The sequence below is a fragment of the Lissotriton vulgaris genome, chromosome 2_1 (genome assembly GCF_964263255.1).
Source record: "Lissotriton vulgaris chromosome 2_1, aLisVul1.2, whole genome shotgun sequence".
NCBI classification, from domain to species: domain Eukaryota; kingdom Metazoa; phylum Chordata; class Amphibia; order Caudata; family Salamandridae; genus Lissotriton; species Lissotriton vulgaris.
The window spans coordinates 1,961,015,672-1,961,039,761 of NC_141687.1; the positions used below are offsets into that span (position 1 = coordinate 1,961,015,672).

Consider the following 24,090-nt stretch of genomic DNA (forward strand, 5'->3'; position numbering starts at 1 on the left):
CACAGGACCATGGTGACACGCACACTCCAAACCCTAACAGTCAGCATGTTATATGTTAATGCAATGCGTTATTTATGCATTTTGTATTCTAGGCTGTTATTACATCTTGTTTATGCATGTTTTTGCTATTGGTACATTACATGAAGGATGTCTCTATCTCCACCTTTATCCTTCAGGGGATTGATTGGTGGGTTGTGTGGGTCCTTCATATTATATTCTTGGGTTTAGGGAACATGTCTTTATGAATTAGTTCTTCCCATGTGTTCACTATACACTTTACACTGCCATGTATGGTGTTTTAGTCCCATTTGCTCTTTTGCATGTTGCCTCATATTTGCATTTACGTTAGTCTTCCTCACTTATCCTTCATAGAATTGTATATTGGGTTCTGTTGGGATCAACATTATATGTACATGGACCCTAGGTATATACCATCAAGAGTTCATTATTTCATTTTACATGCATGCAATCTACATTTTATTCTTCCCTACATAGGGATACCAATGGGTTTTAGTACCATGTCCTCAATGTACGTGTCACGCTACAAATGGGTTTAATCCAATGTCCTCACTGTACGTGTCACGCTATGAATGGGTTTTAGTCCCATGTCTTCACTGTTCGTCCCATTTGCTCGCAATACATTTGCCTTCATGAGCTACTAACAGTTTCCACCCTCTTTCAGGGCATCTATGCATAGGTGTTAGTCCTTTTGCATTAGTTAACCATCGCTATCCTTAGGGACTGATTATGTGTTCCTACGCATTTACATTAGTTATCTTTACCTTACTTCCTTTTCGTCTTAGACCAGGTCAGTGGTTTTTGCCCCATAGTTCTCACTTGTGTCGTATGGGTTTTAGTCCCATTACCACCATGCACAGTGTTTCCCACATGAGGTTGTTTTTATAAGGGCTATCATTTCATGGGTTTCAGTCCCCTTCATAATAGTTTTGACCCCTTTTTCTTCTTGGTAGGGATTGGTCTTGAGTTATAGTCCTCCGATTTTCACGTACGTTGGTTACGTCTTTTCTCTTATATAGAGTGTGCCTTAATGGTCCCAGTCCCATTTGACTCAGCGTTATGTCTTTCTTTTTATTATTACACTGTCAATTTTGCAATGCAATGTTATCTTTATATTATATTACATTATTAATTTTATAATGGAGAAGTATGAGTGATCTCATTATTTTCTCCTCATCTTCTCTGTTTCTTTCGTGTGTTCAGTTTTCCTCGTTACGTCTTTTCTTCTTGCCTTCTGCAGATTCTGGACGTTATCCTTGTCTTCAATTTGTCTTTGTCTTCTGTCTTTCTCCTATCATGCTGTGTTTTTCTTTCCACCTGAGACTCCTCTTTCTTCTCTTCTGGGTGTGTGTCTAGTTGTTGTCCAGTGTTATGTTGTGTTGTGCTATGCCTTGCTTTCTCGCTTGCCTGCCTGGCTAGTAGGTGTGTCTGGGGGTAGTCATTAGTGCTTTCATGTTTTGTCTTTTCTTCGTTGTTTTCTTTCGCTGGGTCTTTTTCCTTTTTCTGTTGTTATTTATAGGAGGGAAGATGGGTTATATTCAGTTTTTTCATCTGTTACTTCCTCTTTTTCTTTCCTCATTTATAGTTCTTACTTTTTCAGTTTACTATCTCAATTGCGTTTGTTATATAAGAAAGGGGATATGCAGTATCCTAGTAACTGTCTATGTTAATGTCATACCAATTTAACCATCTACTCAGCCAGTGGAATGTTGCACTGATGATGCATTTAGGAATGTTGGGAGCCTGTGAGGGGAAGTCACAGTTGAGAGTGGGCTGAGCAGAAAGCTGGCTGCTCCTGGTGGGGCTCATCTAACTACAATAAAACACCTTGAACTACATCTTCTTGTAAGGACCTTGTTACTACACCTAGAAAGATGCGCCAAAACAGTTTAGATTATGTAAATTTACCGCAGTGTACTAAGTAGCAGGATATTACATTGGTTGCCATGTCATAGTATGCACTAGTCTAGGCAGTAATGGTAATAGGTTAATATAATGAATTATTTTATCCTTGTTATTATAGCTTTTTAACATGAAGTATTTTCTTTTCGCCCCAGTTGTCCCCTTTTCTCAGAGTCGTTCCATCGCCATTAAAAAACAATTCTATTAAATGTGCAAGCATTTTCTGCAAAGGTCTATTTCAGGACAGCAAAGCTGACAACCCTAATTGACTGGACGAAATGGAAACATTTCTGGTGCCACTGCGCAGAGTTCGATTCTTCAATCCTGTAAAGGGGACATAAGGGGATAGGAAAGCATTCCCTACCCTCTTGTGGGAGGAAACCCAATCATTTTGAGATGGAACTAATGTTCAGGAAACCTTCAAGGCTATAAGACGTTTATTTTGAAGCAACATCAACTTGTTTTCCAGAGTTACTTGTATTATAGTGTTTTTCTTTGGAACTGTTAGACTTGGCATCTTTGGCGTGGTTTCGCCTGACTTTTTTCCTCTAACTCCTATATTTTTGATGTTGTGCTGGATTTCGTTTTTGCTGGCTTAGATGCTTTGGGCCCTTTGCCACTGCTGATCAGTGTCAAAGTGCAAGCGCTCCCTGTCGAAATTGTTGTTACAATTGGTTCTCGCTGATTGGCATATTTGATTTACTGGTAAGTCCCTAGTAAAGTGCACTGAAGTGTGACCGGGCCTGTAAATCAAGTGTCACTAGTAGGCCTAGCCCACTGATGTGCCACCCACATGAGAAGCCTTGAAAAAGTATCTCAGACCTGCCACTGCAGTGCCTGTGTGCAGTTTGTTAACTGCCATGTTGACCTGGTAAGTGCACCCACTTGCCAGGCCCTAACAGTCCTTAAGGTACCCCTAAGGTAGGCCCAATGTACCCCCATGGGCAGGGTGCAGATAATGTGAAAGATAGGATATGTACTGGTGTGTGTGACATGTCCGGATAGTGAAATACTGCCAATTTCGTTTTTCAATATTGAAAGGCCATCTGTCACGTAGGATAGATTGGGAAATACTTTGTAACATCATACAAGTATACCTTATCATTGGGACAATATAGAGAAATAACATTTAGGCTCACTGAACTCGAAGACAAGGTAGCTTTTTCAATTGAAAGTGGTCCTCCTGGGCTGTTGTTTCTGTTAAGTAATTCTATAATGTTCTGTGATTGCACTATTAGCTTTCTCGAGATTTTAAAGTATAGCATTATGCTTTTAAATGTGGTTTCGATTATGGCTTATCCCTAAGTAGTGAAGGGAATTTTAAGGATGTGCTGGTTTCGTGATCGGAGTTATGGTATTTGCAAGTAGCATGTACATTTCATTCATTTGATATAGGTGGTGAAAAAAGGTCAAGAAAATGAGCAGTTTGCAAACTTCATGAATTTTTTTTGAAAACATGAAAATCTATGCCAAAACTGCAAAGTTTATATTACGAGAACAAATTCGGAAATATTCTTTTTGTGCGCGAATTTTATTTGGAAAGCTTTTTCACCCATATGTGAAGTTTTGCAAAGTAAAAAAAAGCTCAGCAGTTTTCCTGGAATGCAGTGTTTGTTATCTTCAAGAAACTGGCCATTTTCAAATATGAAAGAACTGGATTAATTAAATGTTTATTAGATGCCTCCTCTGAAAAGCATTTTGTTATCTAACAAGAAATTGTGAAAATAAGTTAATATTCTATTTCAAATGTTACTGTTTACCACTAGCCGGCCAAAATATGTTTACTTTTTTCTCAACTGTGAAACAAATACAGCGATTATGTAGAACACTCTGATTACCTGACTTTGGCAGCGGGTATTTGACTTGGTAATATTGTTCATAGAATTGTAGAATTCTGCCAGTTACGTTTAATGCATATGCTCCTTGATTGTCCTCAATGGCTTCCTTACGGCCCCAGATTCCTGTCTAAAAGGATTTAAGCAAGGTTTTTTTTGTCAGATTTGTGTTTTCTGAGCTTCCATGGCATGCACATGCACGCACACATACACACACTCGGTCACATACACTTTACCTTCACTCTGTTGTTTGTTCTTTCAATTTTACTAAAGTCTGAAACAACAAAGGCGAGCAGATAAGTTGACATCTTTGGAGTTGTTTCAAAGATAGTAGCTTTCCAAGTTCCACCTTCTATGACTTTCTCACTTGTGCCTGAAGAGAAATAATAGATTATAAAGAGTTAGTCATTTGCTCTTGACAAACCAAGCCTACCAGGTCTGTCTCATCAGCATGGGTCCCAATTGTTATATCACTGGCATGTTCCTGTTAACAACATTAGAGCAAAAACTGCCCTGAACAGTACATTGATTCCAATTTCATTGCAATTTCAACATTTCACAGAATTTTCTTTCATTAATGTCAGGATTCTCATACAACATTTAAAATAAACACAGAGTGACAACCTTTCATATGCCCTGGCGATGCTAACCAATGTATGGTTCACCTCACAATGAAAATATCTTACACCATAGAATGTCACTAGATTCAGATCACATGACTGTACATTAAGCAGGTCTCTGCTAGAGTCAAACCTCTCAAGGATATCACTGGAGTATCAAGGTAACAGATCGCAGGAGGAGCTGCAGGACCACCAGCACAGCTTTATCCTTACATAAAAGGATTATGCTACACGCCCTTACCATATGGTGCCAATATAAGTCAAGTGCATTTGGAGAGCCCTTTACATAGACTACAGCACTCAGGTGAAATTCAGAGTTAATGAAATAGACAAATGCTGTTATCCAGACTGAAGTACCATTACAATTAAGGTTCAAGGTAAAAAAAATTGAGACCGTCCATCTTTGAGTATCTTCAGCTGGGCTGGCTCCTGCAGAAAGACTTGTGAACAGACGGTCTTGAAAGGATCAATACACTGACAGAGCCACCACCACTTGCCCATTGTAGATTTACAAATGTCTGACCTTTTAGAGATAGAAATCGAGTCCAGTTTAACAGTAGTGGAAGGGTGGGCTTTCAGATAAATTGCTTGGCGGAGCCGGAAGTTACCTTAAAATACTGGTATTAGGTAAGGATGGGTTGACTTAGTTTGGATCCCTTTTGTGATAAAGGCAGGTAATCAATGTGCCCACTGGATCTGCGAGTCCATACCCAGTCGACAAGATCTGGAAATGCCTGCTGGAATAAGCTTACTATATAAGCCCTAGGATCTGAGCCTTCCCTTCCTTCGGGTACACCAAAAACCCTCAAGTTAAGTAAAGGTAGTTTGGTACCTCCTCGTCCTTTCCCTCCTTTACCTCCTCTGACTCATGTGAATCCTCTACATCATAAAGATTTAAAGTCCCAGCGGAGTGCTGCCCTTTATAGAGTTGAGATCTGGAGCCTCCACTGGTTCGGTTAGTTTCCTGCACTGCTCAGAGTGCTTTAATTGGGCATTATCCGAGATGATTGGAGAAGAATACATACATTCCTGTGCAGTAGATTGCACCATTGGGCGCTCTGTTATGGATGTGACAGGAGGTATCAGTCACACCTAATGTCGGTGGGCTCTGAGGCTTAGGGCCGTTTGAAGGGTCAACCAACAAACTAACGTCCATGTCATCCAATGCTGTTAAACCTATGTTGCTTACACCCAGTTGCAAGCATGAGAGTGGTACAGATAGGGCAATGAATGTCAAAGCATTGCAGGAGCTGGCGGTTACAGGATTAACACAAGCTGTCAACTGGGTTTCTTGTTTGACGATCTTCTTGGGGCAGTAGACTCCCCCAATAGTCTGTTGAAATTTGAGAGACAGTTTTACTTTTGTGAAAGCCAGATGACCCGAGGCACCAACTTTAGTATCCCAACCCTCCTGTACTGTGTACATCGGCCATCTCCAATTCTGGAGTGGAGTTCTCTGATCCGCAGGATTGGAGTAAACCACCAGCCCTCCTGGAACGTAGCAAGTGGAGAATTGGCTTGCCGAGTTGAGAGCCAGGGGCCGCCTCGCATGCCAGAGATGATTTCTTCCCTAGTTCTTCGTTCATTTCAGTGGGGGCCAAGATCCCATGAGCTGCAGCCACCATCGTTGCCTCTCCTATTCCTAAATGTCCTTTCTGGGCAGGGAGTTGTTGAGGGGCCATATTGAGCCCTGCCACATCCTGCCTCGAGTTAGAGCCAAAGATGGAATGGAGTGGTTGAAATAGGCGGCGATATATAGATCAACAGCAGACCACCTTTAGCAGAGACGTTCCGCCATCTTCCTCCCAATTTTTATTTACAAAGAGACTGAAGCTAAGCAAGCTCTCTCTAGATGGCAGTCCAACTCTACTTAGATAATTTAAGAAAGAGCTGTAATAATATATGAGGGGGCATAGATTCTCACTGGGAAACTCCTCTCTGTCTCTATTTGAGCTTTATGATTTTTCTTTACACACAGTGGGGGTTGTAATAGAGGGGAGTAGGGTATGAGAGTCGGGGGGGTTTGGGAGCTTTCTTTCTTTAAGCTGTCAGTCAGCAACAGCAGGGGAAGGGAATGATTCCTTTCTGCAGACGCAGAGGAATGGGTTTAGTTGGGTTAGGTTAGGAGTTGATATCACTGGAGAGTAGCTCCCCATCATCCATCAGCACGTCTAGGGGGGGTGGGGAGGCAGTTAAATAGCCAGTCAATAGTTGGAAGTTTACATATAGACGGAACCTGGCAGGATGATAGAACAAAGGGGAAGATAGCGGAACTTAGTTTATGCAATGTCCGATAGTAAGTATATACGTTGGAACGTTGCAGAACTAAATCAAGCCAGAAAGCGGCAATTAATGTGTGAGGAATTCCAGGTATTCAGGCCAGAGAATATATTTGATTTCTGGTAAAGGCGCTATAAGCACAACTTATCAGAAATGTTTCAAATTAGTTTGTTATGACAGCCTGCCGATTTCCGCCACACTAAGCTATCTCCTTAAAACTCACATATCAGTAGAGGAAATACAGGAGGCATTGGATACTCTAGATCAATCAGTAACTTCCGTCAATTTGAAATTGCAGCAACACAGGACAGTCTTCCTGTTGTACTACATGCCCGAGCTCATCTCTAAGTGGGCAACACCTCGATCTTCTACCAAATCATACTGCCCAAAATGTAAGCTATTTGTGGCAGAATTAAAGCACCTGTTTATAGACTGTGTGATGTTGAACTTATTCTGCAACAATCTGTCCTCAACATTCACAGGGCATTTCGGCTGTGAGTTCTGGCTCACCGAAAAGGAAATTCTGCTTGGGTTTCAACATGAGGCTACCAGCTACGAGAGTTCATTAAACTTCATTATTAATGTGTATTGCAAGAGCTTGGATAAACCCAATCAGCCCAAATGTTAACGAAGTCTGGGCACTACTCAGACAAGTTTTTCAGTCCAAACTAACTCGAGCTAGTTAAGATTCAAAAGGATCTGGCCCAGTTTTCAATGGATTTATTTCTGCATTGTTATCTTACTCTCTGTATTATATTGTCTTGTAAAAATGGATGTACTCTCTCTCTCTCCTTCTGTTTATTCCCCAAACTCTCTGGTTATTTATTTATTAATTTTCTTTTGCTATGGGCCGCATTTAATATGTGTATTAACTAAGCAGTATATGTACCATCTTAAATATCTGTGTAAATGATCCTCTTTTTTTTTTGTTTTTGTGTTTTTGTTCTGGTTCCATCTTATTGTCTTGAATTTTGTCATATTAATGGCTACTAATAAAAACAGTTAAGGTTCACGCCATCAATAGATTGATCATACGTTCTCCTATAGCTCAGAAATACAGTATTGAAATCTAGAGTTGGCTTGAACCTATATAACGCAGATAGGAAGATAAAGACGGAAATGACGAACAAACAGGGTCTGTGTACATGTGGTTTACAAGGAAAAATCAGCAGTCCACATATTTTGTTGTATTGTTTATGGTTCCTAGAAGAACGGAAAGAATTTTCAAAACCTCTTTTTATTGCTTATAAATTGATAGTAGGGATCAAGCTCTCTGCCTATTGATAAATATGAGATTTTTAAATGTGACATTTGTAATAGGAAGATTTTTAATTGCAATACAGGAGTCACTGAATGAATTGGTAATATCATCTAAAACGGGTTAATGTGCAGAAATATGGTTTTACCCATCTCTTGAGGACATTTTGAGCTCTGGAAGTCTCTATGCATGTAGAAAGGTGTATTCATTATACATGTGACCTTTCCCTTTTTGGCTACGAATTAGGAGATTGTTTCTTTTCCTTTTCTACTTTAAAGAGTGGCATAACTCACATCGCATATTTAATTAGGATTTTATCGTGCTTTATATAATTTTTATGGTTGCACTGTTTGTATAATCTGCATTCTAACTGTAAGCCATTTTGTGGCATTTTTTATGGCTTCATTTGCCAAATAAAAATATATTAACACAATAGATTGACCAGAATCAACACTGCATTAAGCCCACTAAGATTACAATCTACTTGTGTTGATCTGCCATATCATCAGATGGAAAGGGAAAGAATATATTCCTGGTATACCAATCGTGATTATTCAGACATCAGTCTCAATTATTCCCAACATTCCAAAACTTCAAAAGGAAACCAGGACAAGAGATGTGAATGTTGTTGTCTCAAGTAACTATTATCCTAACGATCTCTTCCATATTACGGTTGGATCTATGCCATTATAAATAAAATCATGTCTATTGATAATCCTTACAAAGATCGCCTTACACTAAACACCCTGCCACACATTCTGTAATTTCCTACAACAATAGAACAACTACGGCTAAATTACACAAGATGCTGAAGGGAAACCTTAATTACGGAATCCAACATCATTTGTTTCCTCACCTTTAAATGCATTCCAACTTCAGGAAGGTCAATTTGGGTGAAGGTTCTGGGGCTGTGGCAAGAGGAGTTAGGTCTCTAGTTAAACCTCTACCATTGCCCTCCAGAACTCTTTACTTCCAAAGGCTTTCAAAGAAGGTGTAGCATAGATTTGAAGTTCTTGTCCATAGAAATGCCTTGATGTGTGAGACTTATGCTAAACGCTTCCTTAACTGGAAGGCAAGTCTCAAAGGCTTCAAACTACATCACACATTTGTAAAAGAGGTTTTCTGACACATTACAGATAACCACAGGTGTGTAGAAAGGAGCCTTGTGGACAGCCTAGCCTGCCCCTTCAAAATGCCATCCGAGGCCAACACTTTTTTTTTGGGGGGGGGGGGGGGGGTTTGTGCAGATTATCATGCGGAAAGAAGAGACTTGCCCCAATTTTAGCTGGAGTCCCTGTCACACTAAAGACATATGACCAGGTCAAATGAAATATTAGCCTTTAGTTGCTCCCAATCCAAGTGGTGTCTTTGGTAAACCTTGGTGCCTGCAACCTCCTCAAGAGGTCTGCCTTTTAATCCTGGAGTAGCCAGAAGCTTAAATCTCCTGAATAACGCAAGGGTTTGAAGCCTGCTGGGAAGGAATCATGATACCCTTCATGATGGAGAACTGAATCAGGCAGTAGTGCAGATTGTTTTGGCCTATCTGCAAGGGACAGAAGGAATTAATTATTTAACACCCATTTGCATAAACCGGTCAGGAATTTTTAAAGTAAGCTAATGTAAACACTATAGTGAGAAGCCTTGTTAGAGGCAAACCTTCAGCATCATCAACTGGAAAGCAGAGAGCTCCAGGAAAACCACAAGATGAAAATCAACTTGGTGCAGGCTTCACATGCCTCTCACAAGTTCACATCACACTCTGGGTTTTGAAAGGCACCTATTGCCAGCAGCAGTTTTTTAGTGGATTTACCTGGCTCCCACTTAGTATATCTAAACTTCATGAAGTTTCATGGTGTACACCCTTCAGTGTCTTTGCATGCTGGATATATTTTCATCCACAAAATGTTCTAAGTCTGAAGGCAAAATCTATAATCGGATTTGCCCCAAGTTCAGCACGACACTGCAATCATGCATCAGAGTAGCATAATGCATAAGAGGTGCCTTTGAAGTCTCTTGAAAAGAGTATGTTATTTTTCTTCATTTTGAAATTGTTTATTGACTTACAATGAATGTTACATAGAGTGATAATTCTCAATAACCTTCAAGGGTAATACTTAACAAATACTTTGTTTATCTGATTTTTGTTTTGCTGCATTTATATGAAATATTTTTACTTTTATTACACATTGGTGTGGATTTTAAGCTATGAAGTTTTTTAGTGGTGGTGCAGTTTTAATTGTAAGTGCAGTATAGCTGCTCACATTCCGCTGAAGAATATTGTTTGTGCTTGGTACTGCAGGTGTACTTAAGAATGTCCTTCTGGGAACGATTTATTTATCATTATTGGCATCCCTAATCAGTAGAGTGGTAGCTCAATTATAGCCTATTTGTAGACTGTGGTGTCTCTCTGTCATGTCCTTCATGGAGGATTTTCTAGAAATGATATGTAACTTGTCTGTGTATGATGCAAGTTTCATGTTTGAGGGCTTGGAGATTGGAATTGACGGTCTGCACTCTGATTATCGACCCAGAATATTAATGTGACACAGTATCAAGAACAAATTATCGAAAACAAAAATATAGACAGGTAAGCAAGTATTGGTTTTCTATATACCCACCTCCAAATATATGTACCTTCATTGTTCATAGATCTTCAAGATATGTGGATGTGGAGATGGGGATAGTAAATCCATACTTCCCTAAATGCACAAACCTTTTACTGAATTGATTTTTTAGTATTTGCAGAAACTTTCAGCTTTTGGAGTTCTTGAATCTGAGAGAATAGATTCTTGTCATTCCATGGTCTGACAGCTTAATTTTTCTAATTTCATCAGTGATTTATATGGGTGATACTGTTAAATTTTCACGGAGTGATTACATCATACTGTTTCATTTGGGAGTCTACCCTTTTGGTGGCCATGCCTCATTAGCTATGGGAGCTGTTTTGTTTATCGCAGTGCCCTGGCATGTTACCATCCAAGCATCAGCTTTGACTTTCAACAAGAACTTCCTTGTTTTTTTTTACAGTGATGAGGACCAGATGCAAGTTGGGTGTTGCCTGGTATCTGATGCAGTCGAGAGATATAAGTATTTACTGTGGGATTCTCATTCAGCTCCCTGGTTGCATCTTCAGGTTTACTTTTCCTTACCAGAGACCTATGGGTAAATCCTGCCTCCTGCAATGCAGCTGATAGTTAATGACTAACAGCATAATTAAAAGGCCCTGGGTAATCTAGATGTGGGCCGGAATGAGAGTTTCCATCCGAAATGAGCTTTCAAATTGTGCAGAGGACATTCACTCACATTGAGTTTTCACCAAATATTTTTGAAAGGTGATAAAATAATTAACCCCTTTCCATGCTGATGACGAACCCCAGCCGTCATGCACTATGGTGCTCGTGTGCTGATGACGGCTGGGGTTCGTCATGGCCCGCCCCTGTTCGTTTGTTTACCGCACAGCGGCGGAAACGGGCCAGCAGGGAAGGGGTTAAAAGACAGGGAAATCCTGCCCCATTCTGATAATTGAATCTTGTAATGCAGTACAACTGTGGGAGTCTCCCTGTGGTAAAATTGCTTTTGCGACCCCCTTTTCCAACATTCCACAGGTTTTATAAGGTAGACTTCTCTTCTTGGTAAAATGGTTAACCCTGTGGCATTGGCAATTCCTTTGGCCGCTATTGCCGTAGCTATCATATCGAGTCCCAGATGACCATTCAAATAAATTTTGCCCTGGTTAAATATGCCTTACTCTTGTAAACGTAAGAACAAATCGCACCAAACTCAGGCGTGAGATACAACCTTTGACAGAAGAAGCATTGGAAAGTGGGTCGTTAGTCAACATATTTCTCTAAATCACAAACTAATTTGATGACATTGAAGATATGACCAACATGGACGCTATAGAACCTATGGCATACTGGGAAAGCATATTTCAAACACTTGCCATATAGTTTTCAGGGATACGAATGAAAATGTCGGACCACATACCCCGCAGTTCATTTTACCAAACTGGATAGTGAGGCAGGGTCTTTTTTACCGTATAGTACGCCAGGCCCGTTCTACCCACACCTGAAATATGAAACCCTTACATAGGCCCTGCCTGAATGATTTGTAGGCTTTTATTAAATTGACTAGAGTTCTGCCATTTTTCTGAACAGCAGGCTCTATCCCGTCTGACCTCAAATCTCAGCCAGCTTTTCTCTGCTCCAGACTGGATAGCCCCCACCCTACCAGTGTGCGCAAAGTTCACTGTCTCTCTCTCTCTATCCTGTCGACATATAGCACACCACATCGTGGGTCTGAACATGAGAATAGAGAAGTTACCACCACAAGAAAGTCAGACCAGGGTTATGGACGGGGCAACCAAGACATTGCTATATGTTTTATTACTTACATTAAAAAAATTCCGCTAGCCCTATACAGTTTAAGATGGACGCTTAGCCTGAGACCATATCCCTTGACCAAGTTTATGTTCCACATTTACTAGGATAGACGTGACACTTCTGATAAATGTGCGACCCGTGCTGTAATTGATGTAAGTATGACTGGCGTGAGATGACGTTGCTGTAGGCACTTCTCACTGCATTAAAGAGTATAAAGAAGTCCACAGGGTTCTTGTCGGATTACCCCTCCCCGTCTGTTGGTAGATGGCAGGGGGGTGTGGGTGCTCCCCAAGAGCTCTTTTTTTTTGTTTTTTAGATACAATTTAACTTGCCAATATATTTGCTCTACATGCTATGTATGCTATTTTGACTCTAAATGGGTGTTTTCTTATTGAGAATGTAATGCTTATATTACACTTGCAAGGCTGCTTTTTCTTTTAGGTTTAAACGTGAGTATTCTCAGCATTTTAGATCAAATATGTTTTGCATTCTGAGAACAATTTCCTTGATTTAAATTATGTTTTTCGTAGTGCATTAATAAATGAGTCTCTGAGGTTTGTACTCTGCACATCTTATGGTGCATTTTCTGAAGTGTCTCTCTTCAAATGATTTCAATGCCTTCTGAGTCCTATTGAGAATTAGATAAAAGTGCCTTTTGTTGGGTAAGACTCTCTATGAATGCGAGGTCACTATAGTTTGTATTCTGTATTTTAAATGCCTTTTTCTTAAAGTTGCACCTTCTAAATAAATCTGTTAAACCTTCTGGCTTAGTTTCCATGACTCACATATTTTTTTACTTCATTTTAGTGTGAGCATTCCTGCGCACCCCCCCTCAAGTTAAGGTGCCCCTTTGCCCCTAAATACCTCCCTCGAACATGTGGTGAGGGTGCCTCTGTGTCCCTTAAAATGCTCCCTGTAACAATAGGATTCATATTTTTAGGTAGAAAACACGTCTGCTATGCCTATTCATCTCATCTGTTTTGAACACTGATTAACTAACAAGAGTGAACAGGAAAATATTTTTTCCTCAGTGCTCAGGTATTTTGACCTGACCGACAGTTCAGAAAATGTTTGGAGCATGTCATGAGTGCCACACAGGTATCTAAAGATGGTGTATGTTGATGTTCAAATGTGCAGGACCGTGCAAGACTGTGTTCGTGTTGCTAGGTATTGACTAGTATATCCATTCTAGGGGAAGGACATTAGACAGGTGGATGTGGTGACTCATTGCAATCTTTGAACTGATCTATTTTATTTCAAGCCTAATACTAAATCTCTGATAGAAATCGGACCACTCGGCCTACAACAAAGTCTCCAATTTTGTAAAATATAACTTAGGCATAAATTCCTTCTCCTTAATACCTAGATGTTTTAAAGGAAAAGACTGGTGAAGTAGTTAACAGCTTTATATTTCTCTTAGTGACATCATTTTAGGTGTCCTGCCACCAGAATGGGTGTCCAAATCATCCCTTTTGCAATGCACCCCTTGCTGTATATGCCATTTGATTTTAAGACGCTCCTACTGTTAACCATAACAGGGAGATGGTAAGGCATAAATCCAGACTATTGAGGCTGCAGGCCTTTATTGAGACAAACAGAACCCATCAAGTATGCACTGCTCAAATGCCACACACTTCTTGCGCAATGAAGGCAATCTGTCACCCCACCACTATCTGTTAATGTATTTGCTAACAGTAAGGCCTCGGTTCACTACCTGCATCCCACTGCAAACATGACTGTCACATACAATGTAACATGATATTTATTCACTGCAGATAGTAAATTATTACGTTTTAGAAAAACTATAGAAAGCCTTCTGTGTAACATGGACTCATATGAAGAACACTAACAGCTTGAATTAATACACCATATTTACGCATACGCATAAATCTACTGTTTTCATTGAAAGTGGTAGTATTACCAGCAGCAACACCAGCAGCAACCACCTCAAGTGCATCCTGCTCAACGCCCGCTCCGTCCACAGACACGCCATCGAACTCTGGAACCTCCTAACACCACAGCTCCTGACGTTGCCTTCCTCACGGAAACCTGGATGAACGACTCCTCAGCGCCCGACATCGCCATCGCCATCCCAGAGGGATACAAGATCACCCGGAGAGATCGCGGCATCCAGACTGGAGGAGGCATCGCCATCATCCACAGGGACACCATCCACATCACGACCAACACCGATGACACCCTGACTACCGCCGAACACCTACACTTCCAGATCCACACCGACCCGAAGACCACCCTCAGAGGCACCCTTCGTCAGCCCGCATGCCCTCCCCTCCGCTGACTACATCCTCCTGGGGGACATCAACTTCCACCTGGAGAACAACAACGACCGCAACACCACCACCCTGCTCGACAACCTCGCCAACCTCGGACTCAAGCAGCTGGTGTCCATCCCCCACCCACCTCGCCGGACACACACTCGACGCCGTCTTCTCATCCAGCAAAGACATCGCCTTCAGCCACGCCACTGGACTCCACTGGACGGACCACAGCTGCGTCCACTTCACCTTCAGAAGAACCACGATCCACCACCACCAGCAACAGGTTGCTTGAAGAAGCTGGAACAAGATCACAGCCGACCAGCTCACCGCCTCCCTGAGCCAGCACCCTCCCGCCAGCTCAGCGAACCCCAGCCAGGCCGCCGACAACCTCACGAAGTGGATCAGCAACTGCGCGGATGAACTCGCCCCACTGAGGACCCCGCCCAGCAGACCCGGCAGCAAGAAGGCCCCATGGTTCACCGACGAACTCAAGAGCTCCAAGAAGAACTGCCGAGCCCTCGAGAAAGCCTGGAGAAGGGAGCCAACACCGGACAACATGACCACCCTCAAGCTCGCCACCCGGAAGCACCATCAACTGATCCGCGCCACCAAGAAAACAGCATTCAAGGACCGGCTGGACAACAACGCATACAACTGCAAGGAACTCTTCAACATCGTGAAAGAGCTCTCCAACCCCAACGCCGGAAACAACGACATCACCCCATCGCAAGACCTCTGCAACTCCCTCGCCTCCTACTTCCACAACAAGATCCCGGACATACACAACAGCTTCAGCACTCAAACGACGCACGCCACGACCGAACCACCACCCCCCACCACCACCCTCCACGCCTGGACTCCGATCAGCACCGAAGACACCGTCCGCACGATGAACTCCATCCACTCCGGATCTCCGACCGACCCCTGCCCTCACCACGTCTTCAACAAGGTCGACGCTGTCATCGCACCCCACCTGCGGGACATCATCAACACCTCCTTTTGAAATATTGCAAATGAGATTTGGTTTATCTAAATCTGACTATGTCAAGTATCAGTATTTATGCAACGCCATCTTAGACTCCTTCCCTAATAATATTCCCTCTGATACGCTTGCTGATTTATCTCTTTATATTCAAACAATTTCTTCCTCATCTCATGGTGTTTCCATTATATATAAAGAGTTATCTGATACTTTCGGTAATAATATAGAGATGATTGCTACTTTTTGGAACAATGAACTTTCACTTGATTTATCTATGGACATATGGAAAGATATTTGGCTCAGTAACATTTCTGGTTGGTTACCTGTTTCAATTTATCAGACTAATGCCTATATATTCTATAATCGTTTATGGACTCCTTCACGATCATTCCGAGCTAAACTTATTCCGTCTTAAGATTGTTGGCATTGTAAACTTCACCCAGGTACTTTACAACATATGCTTTTTGATTGTCCATTAATTTTCAAATTTTGGTCTGATGTTTGGAATATCTTACAAAAGATTTTTATTATTCAAATTGATGTTTCTTATTCCTTAATAATATGTAAATCTGCTATTGTTCCTCACCTTTTCCCTGGTTTAGAAGGTAAACTTTTTAATTTTGTAGTTTCTGCAGCTTTAAAATCTATCACTTTTTGTTGGATAGATGCTTCTCTTTTATATGTTAATGCTTGGTGGTCTTGGGTTATCTTTTCAAGAAGAGGAGCCCAACTATCACTAAAAGGGATTAATCACAATTCTTTGTCTTATGAATCCTTTTGGTTACCAATTGATACATATTTATCTTCTTAATATTGTACTAATTGTATTATTTTGAATTCTTAATATACTGTATACTCTTAGGCTGTATTTATGTAGCTCTTTAGATTGGTTATGCATTCTTGGTTCTATGTAACCCCTTCCTTCCCTTCCCTCTTATGTTTCTTTTGAGTATTTAATATCTTTTACCTGATTTATTTTTTCTTCTTTTTATTGATATTGCTTATTATATGAATTTTGTTTTTGCTATTTAGTAATATTTTTTGTATTGTCCTTGTTGGTTGTATCTATGCAAAAAAATTAATAACATATTTTGAACACAAGAATCATATCTTGAAAGTTAGTTTACTATCAAGACATATACCACAATTTCTGTTTTAGCTACACAGAAGACAAAGCTCCGTTCGTTTTTGATTTAAGGCGATAGCTTTCCTTTCAAGCTTGATAGTTCGCTGGATCACTTAACCATTAAGTGGGTAGTCACTTCTGTTCTAAAAAACGCTGTACATTATAGTTATTTGTTCTTTGAAAATATTTATCTATTGTCTCTTTCTCCATAGAATTGCATAGCCTTATCATGGCTTTTTCACCAACTGAGTGTAACAATACCGACCTACTTTCACAAGCTTTAGTACAAGTAAGCGGCACACTAGCTATGTTATCATTTACAACTCTTTTCTCCCCGGTCTTCTTTTTCTCTTTCTTTCTTTTTACTGCACCCCTGCCAAACCCACTTCTTTCCCCCCTCCAAAAAAAAGCTCTCTGCATCTTCATATCTCTTGTTATTCTTCTTTCCTTTTTTCTCTTTTTTCACACCTCTTTCCAGCCCCTCTTTTGTTTGTCCGCCTCTTCTTCTTTTTCTTGTTTTATCTTTTTTCCCTTCTTTTTCTGCCTCTTTTCCCATTCCCAGTAATACATATAGAAATAGGATGATGGCAATTCATCCTTTGTATGCCTTTTGCAATCATGTTTTTCTCCACTATCTTTGTTCCCTCTGTAACAAATGTATGATGATATTGAACCTCTGTCCTTAAGTAAGAACATGTGGGTTTTCCCTATGTAGTATAAATGTCTGTTTTAGCTTGATTTGTAAATCACTGAAAACAAACTTGAGAGCAGTTGTTAAAAAATACTTGGTAAAGCATTTTTGCAGTGTCAACAGGAATGAGTTCTAAATGATGTTTTAACTTAATTTTAGATTATTTGGTGGTAATTTCCTGATGAAGGCACCCCCCAGGGCCGAAACGCGTGTCGAAGACACCATCTCCACCATATATAAATGTGTATCCTGTATATAATTTTAGCCAAGGTTTTTGATGATATGTAACAAAAACCTATTGGTGATGATTTTAAAATATAAATGTATTTACTTAAATAATTTAAAATCATAATTTTTAAATTGTTGGTATTCTTTGAACTAATTTCCTACATTGCGCCTGTTTAAAATTACCTGGAAATGTTATTCTCCATTATATGTTTACCCTGTCCCAGGAATTTTATCAATTCTCAGTGGGTCTTTGATACTCACATACAGTTAATTTGCATTGGCCACCAACTGTCACTCAGCTAGTGAATAAGGAAGTGTTAAAATGTCTCCCAGAGCAGAAAAAATGGCCTTGGAGGGTGGGGGTGTTTTTGTTCCAAAGGAGCATGTGCTGCCCTTAGCTCCTGCAGAACTCCCATGGAATATGGAAACCGTTTTTCTTTTTTTTTAAAGGGAGGGACTGGAACAGTTGAGGGTAGTCGGCCTCGGGTGGGGAATTGGGGGTAAGGGCCTAGCCGTGCACAGCAGGGGTTTGGCATACTGAGGTATGGTAATAAAATCTTACTTTATTTTTTTTTTTAAACAAGAAATTTACTGAAAAACCAAAGGTTAAAGTGATATAGTTAGGTGAAAATGTAAGTAAAAACATTTTAAACTAAAAAAAGCAATAAAATTCACCAGATATAGTTAAAGGAAGTAACTATACCTAATGCCCTCAACATGCACCACCTATTAACTCACATATTGCATCATTGACAACATTAATGTGACATCTGAGGTGATATATTTGTGTGTGCGAATTGGTTTGGGAAAATAGCAAAATGTTGGTAAAGCTTGAAGAGCGAAAGTCATGTTTGACAGAGACGTCCGTCAAATTTTTATAACATTGACAGGAGCTGCAGTGACAGCGGTTCATGCTAATCTTTAGAGTGGTCCACAAGAACAGCAGTTTACTCTAAATTTCGGAGGCAGAAGACCCTCGATGTGGCAGGGGTACGGCACTCCATCATATTGATGATTTTACCTCTGCGTGCCAAATTCTAAATTAGACTCTCAATCCCAGCGTAAATCCTCTGACAAGGTTGTCTGGTGTCATTTTTACAAAATCTTCTCAAATTCATATCTCTGGTTCCCCTTATTGATTGTTGCTGTTTTTTCAAAGTCTATCTGCTCTTTAGATTGTTCTCTATTTTTACAAGATAGAATGGTATTTCTATGAGGTTGTGCTTCTGACTTTTCAACTGTTTTGTTATTATTATGTACTTTACACATTTTCTCTAAGCTGGGCCTGTCTGTTCGGTGCAATAGCTCTCAGGGTTTGAGCTCGTGTTTAAATTACTGACACCTTTTACTGGATTTAACAGGATAGTGGTTTTAATACTTGGGGTGGACCTCACTCTACCCCAATAAATGAACCACTTCATTGGGGTAGAATTTTTTTTTGTTTTACATCTGAATTTCATTTATGCCTGAAACAAGCTTAATGAATATTTCCAGTCAGATTAGGGCAACAGGACAAATCTTCTTCAGGATCAGCAGCAGGATTTACAGAACAGAGATGTATAAAAGAAGACACTAACCATTTTGTTTAGTTTTGTATGCTGATAACGTTTGACTTTAACTTACTGATAACAGGCATGTTTGAAACCACCACCAGTTGTGGATTGTGAATCAAGGTGAGGTTGAAGGTAGCTTTCATAGCTGGCTCATCAAAACATGGAAATGCTTTCCTGGCATCGGTTGGCTCCATCTGTGTTGTGGCAATCAGCCTGCAAATAAAAATGGGAAAACACATCAAAATAAGAATATGCTCAGTAATCCTCACCACATTGGGCAAAATGTACCTAGAACAATACCTACCTTCAATTGAGGGTCATTATTATTGACATGTAGGGTTACAGCTTATTACTTTTAAACCCCCACCCTAAACAACCATACAACATTAGTCCACAAATTTGTTGTTATTCCTGAAAACTATTATAACCTGTATAAACCTTGAAACTATCAGATCAGGCAAGAACTGCGGTTAGCTTGAGTGTAGTGCAAAAGACTTCCACCTTTCACTTTGTCCTACCTAACAAGTGATCTTTCACGTGCGGTTGGGAGTGATTAGTACACTAAATAAACGAAAATGAACACAGGTTTTAAACCATGGCCATGCAGGGCTCAGGACAGACTTTCCCAAACAAAGGGCCTCATTAGGATCGCGGACGGACTTGCGTCCGTCCGCGACCCCAGAGGATGAGGGAACGTCCGCATGGGCTGCGGCGTTCCCTCATGTGCGATTAGGATGTGACCGCCACCCTGGCGGTCACATCCTGGATATTTAACATTGTAGCGGGTGCTGCTTCAAGCAGCACCCGCCGCAATGTTAAAAGTGCATGTTTAACATTTACATGCACAAAGCGGCAGGCACCGCACGGTGCCTGCCGCTTTTTGCAAGTAAATGCTGCGGGGTACCATAGGTACCCCCCATGTGCAGCCCCCACCCGCCAACACCCTGGGGGCCTGCAACGGGCCCCCAAAATCAAAAGTACACATGCTTTTCCAAGGCAGAAAAACCGCCGCGGAAAAGCATGTTTACAAATGCTTCCTAATTTGGCTGGCGGTGTCTGATAGACACTGCCAGCCAAATGAGAGCTTTTCTGCCGCGGTTGTAATCTGACCGCGGCGGAAAAGCAGCGGACAGTAACCAAGACCCACCAGCCATCGTAATGCGCCGGTGGGTCTTTGGTGAGTCCGCAGAGGATTTTCCGCCTCATCCGGGCCGGAGGTGGCTTCCCCCGGCCCGGAGGAGGCGGAAAATTCTCCATCATAATGAGGCCCATATAGTCTGTAATGTTGCCAATAGAAAATCCTAGTTGTATGAGAGTTCATCTCCTGAAATGTTCTCTGAAACCAAGTGCACTAGACAGGAATTCACTTTTGACATATCTGGTGCCATAAACCAGCTCATTGGAATTTGGTGTAATGACACAGTATCGTAAAGTGGGGAGGACACACTAACCCCATTGGTCAGTAGTTGAGGGCTGAAATCCTAGACTGTAGCCCCTTCGATACATACACAGTATTGTGTATGTATCGAAGAGTTGCTCTTGCTCATAATTTAACAGTAGTGTTCTGCAAAGCAATCTCCTGACACCTCCCAGGCATTAAGCAGCTGAGCGGTGCCCTGCCTGTATCATGCCATAGTGATAGAAATTGCCCTGGTTATCTAACACAAAGTTCATGGTTGCTAGTGTGCCAAGTGTCGAGTGATTTCAACCCTCAAATACACACTATACACCATTTTGCATTTCGAACTCTTATTAACTATCTTAAATTTCCATCTAACCATTGTGGGTAGGGTTGGACCTAAAAGTGCTGAATGACTCAACTATATGTGATATGATATTCAGAATTTTTGCAGTCACGCTCACATACTAAGGAGCTTATTTATGAGCACATGCAACACCTTTGAGCCGGCAGTGTGTCACTTTTGTTGACGCAATGGCGGCTTAAAAAGTGAGCCATGTTGCACCATATTTACAAAGTGATGCATCTAGGCAGATGCAGTGCTTTGTAAACCACTGCCTCCTTGAATTATACCTGCATCAAGTATAAAGTGCAGGGTGGGTGTTCCCCCGCATCAAAGCCTCATAGAAGAGGCACATGGAAATCTATAAGATATCACTGTGCCACTTCTGGGACGCCATTGCGTGAAAACCTTTCGCCTCCCTCATGGCAGGCATAAGTGTATTGCAGGCCCTTTCACATGGGACTTGCCCTATTTATTTATTTTTATTTATGGGCTTGTTACGCGCCGGCATCACACCCGAAGGTGTATCTCCGCGCGGTACTGTGAGGTAACAGGTCGGAAGGCTCCTCCTAGAATAGTACAGTCTTTAGTCGTTTCCTGAAAGCTGTGTGGCTCTGGCATTCTCTGAGGGAAAGGGGGAGACTGTTCCATAGACGAGGACCCATGATAGATAGGGCACGGCCTCCCTGTCTGGTCTTATAATGTCTAGGAACCTGAAGCAGCTGTTGATTAGAGGACCTGAGGCTACGGGATGGACGGTGAAAAACAAATTTGTCTGTCAAGTAATGTGAAATGACACATTGATGGAGTTGGGTCTCTTTTAAGACACACCCCAGCAATGCACCACTTTTGCGCATACAGAACACGTTCGGAATACTGACGTATCTGTAGCTCCTTGCGACATGATGTGCCGTACTTTAAATACGGTGCAACTATGGTGCCGCAAGGAAGGCACACTGAGAATTGTTTTGCATTGCTGCTTTGTGAAACCGATGCGACACTTCTCATAAATGAGGCCCTAAATGGTCATATGCACTAAGGCCTAGGCTTGGTTTGACTTTGAGGTCCAGGTCTTCTTTCTGAGACCTGGAGGGGAGCATCAACCATACAATTTAACTAACCTGGGCTACTGTACATGTTCTGGCTTTCTCTGACTTAGAAGGAGTGTAGAACATGGTGGCCCCACTTTTATAAAGGTCTACATATATAAGACACTCAGACCCATGCCCTGACATCCTTTGTACATGTTGAGTGCATGTTATGTACCATATGGATGTGAGTGTTCTACCCAGAAAGTGTATTTACTACATAGGTGGTTCTCAAACTGTGGGGCGAGAAGCTCTGGGCATCTGCAAAACCTACTCAGGGGGTCCACGGCTACATTTGAATGTTGCCATGCTATTGTGTTGCAACTGCTGGGGTGGAACTACATCTCCCAGCATCCCCCAGGAGCCCGTGGCCAGGAGGAGGGGACCCCTCAGAACTCACCCTCGGAAGCTCTTTGTGCGTTCTGCGGTGCTGGAGTAAATTTTGCCACACTCTTTTGTTGCCCCTGTTAGATTGGGACTACATACCCCAGGAGCCTCCAGGACCGTACAAACAGGAGGAGGCGCCCCCACTGAACTCACGTTCATAAGTGCTTCATAAGTACCCCAGTGTACATCGGACCTGGGCAAATTCCTGGCCCAAGGGTGGGTCCTCCCACACCTGTCAGAGCCTGAAGGAGGCTGGGCTGGGCCACCTCTCTTGCTTCTGCTTCTTCAAAATACTTTTGCATTTAACCCTTTGTGCCTGTATCCCTGGTGATTAGGCTTGCATTGATAGTTGGATGAACTCTCCCCTGTCTCAATGAGTTCATCTTTGTCATAAAAAAAGGGAAGAAAAAAGGAAGAAAAAAGACTCAGCGGCTAACTTGCTTCTGCCCCTCTAGTAAATGCACTTCAATCAACAGTATGTTGGAGAGGGCCATGGGGGCCATTTGTACCAAGATTGCCTTGCGCTGGGCTCAATACGTGCAACTCATGCAACTGAGGTTGTGGGGCTACCCTTGGGCTTGACATCTGTTTGATCTCCGCTATCTGTAGCCTTTTTGTTGATGCAGCTGGTGCTTCGCAATCCAAACCTGGGGCAGGGGACAACAATGGGAGTTGTGATCACCAATCTACAGCTTGTAAGAGGGGACAAGCAGATTATGCAACAGACACAGGGTGGTACAAGACTTTACGGACCAGCCCTGTCCAAGTATGACTACAAGGTCTAGATCAACTCCTTGTATTTTAATCCCCTACAGTCCTCTTCCATGTCATCCTCCATGGCAGGGAGCACAGGAGATTGGGAGTTGGTCTTAAACCAGTCCCGAGCTAAACACCTTGTGGAGGATTGTTGTTGTAGAGTCAGGGAGATGCTGCAGGTAGAGCTCTCCCCCCTCTTGGACAGACTTTTAACAAATTGAGACACAAATGGATGTTTCTGCGCAATTGCCACACCATACCGTTATTTCAGCTAAAGCCACCAATGCAGAACCTTATTCTTCATCAGACTCTCAGTACTCCTTCGTGGCCATTGTGCACTTGGTTGATCTGCAGTGTCTATTACTGATTTGAATTATGCCAGTCCACTTCTCAGTGTCGGGCCTGCTCAAGCTACTAGGCCACATTTGACACCTGAGGGGACTGTTAGGCTGAGAGCATGGGGAGATGGTCCATCAGCCAGGCAGCTAAAGGTGGGACCTCTTACACACTTCATCAATCTAACTCCAAACCATGTTACCATCAACATCCTCCCAGTCACTTGCCCTTATCAGGCGATTCTCAAGGAAGTCCCCCCTTATACAAGAATCAAGGAGAAACTCCTCAGGAACTACAAAACAAGGTTTTGGACTGGCTTGCTTTGCACAGAATCTTTCCAAATAAGTAGTTTTCTGCATTTTCTAGTACTACCCTCATTGTAAAGTACATTTTTCTATCTATACTCATACCCATAGCCATAATCTTCATGTAATGGACAGGCCACAATGCTGGTTTAATATTATCAGTCTTTTCGTGTACGTTGTGTGAGTTTATGTGAGTTTAGAACCGCAGTTCACTATGGTTGAGGACCTAAGGTTAAATTATCTGCAAAACGAAGGTTGAGAATCACTCCCAAGCATTGCACTGCCAGTGCAAACCTGACAGCCTACTTTCCCCTGTACTCAT

The 24,090-nt window shown here is 41.7% G+C and overlaps 1 protein-coding gene across 1 annotated transcript in view; it reads right to left on the reverse strand.

Moving 5' to 3' along the window:
- LOC147733561 (aminopeptidase N-like) overlaps window positions 1–24,090 on the reverse strand; it is a 491,573-nt gene that overhangs the window by 457,224 nt on the left and 10,259 nt on the right. The window contains exons 2-4 of the mRNA XM_086958148.1: window positions 19,225–19,367; window positions 3,992–4,128; window positions 3,759–3,885 (exon numbers count right to left, since the gene is read on the reverse strand). Coding sequence (XP_086814274.1) covers window positions 3,759–3,885; window positions 3,992–4,128; window positions 19,225–19,367 — 407 coding nt within the window. The remainder of the gene's footprint in view (window positions 1–3,758; window positions 3,886–3,991; window positions 4,129–19,224; window positions 19,368–24,090) is intronic.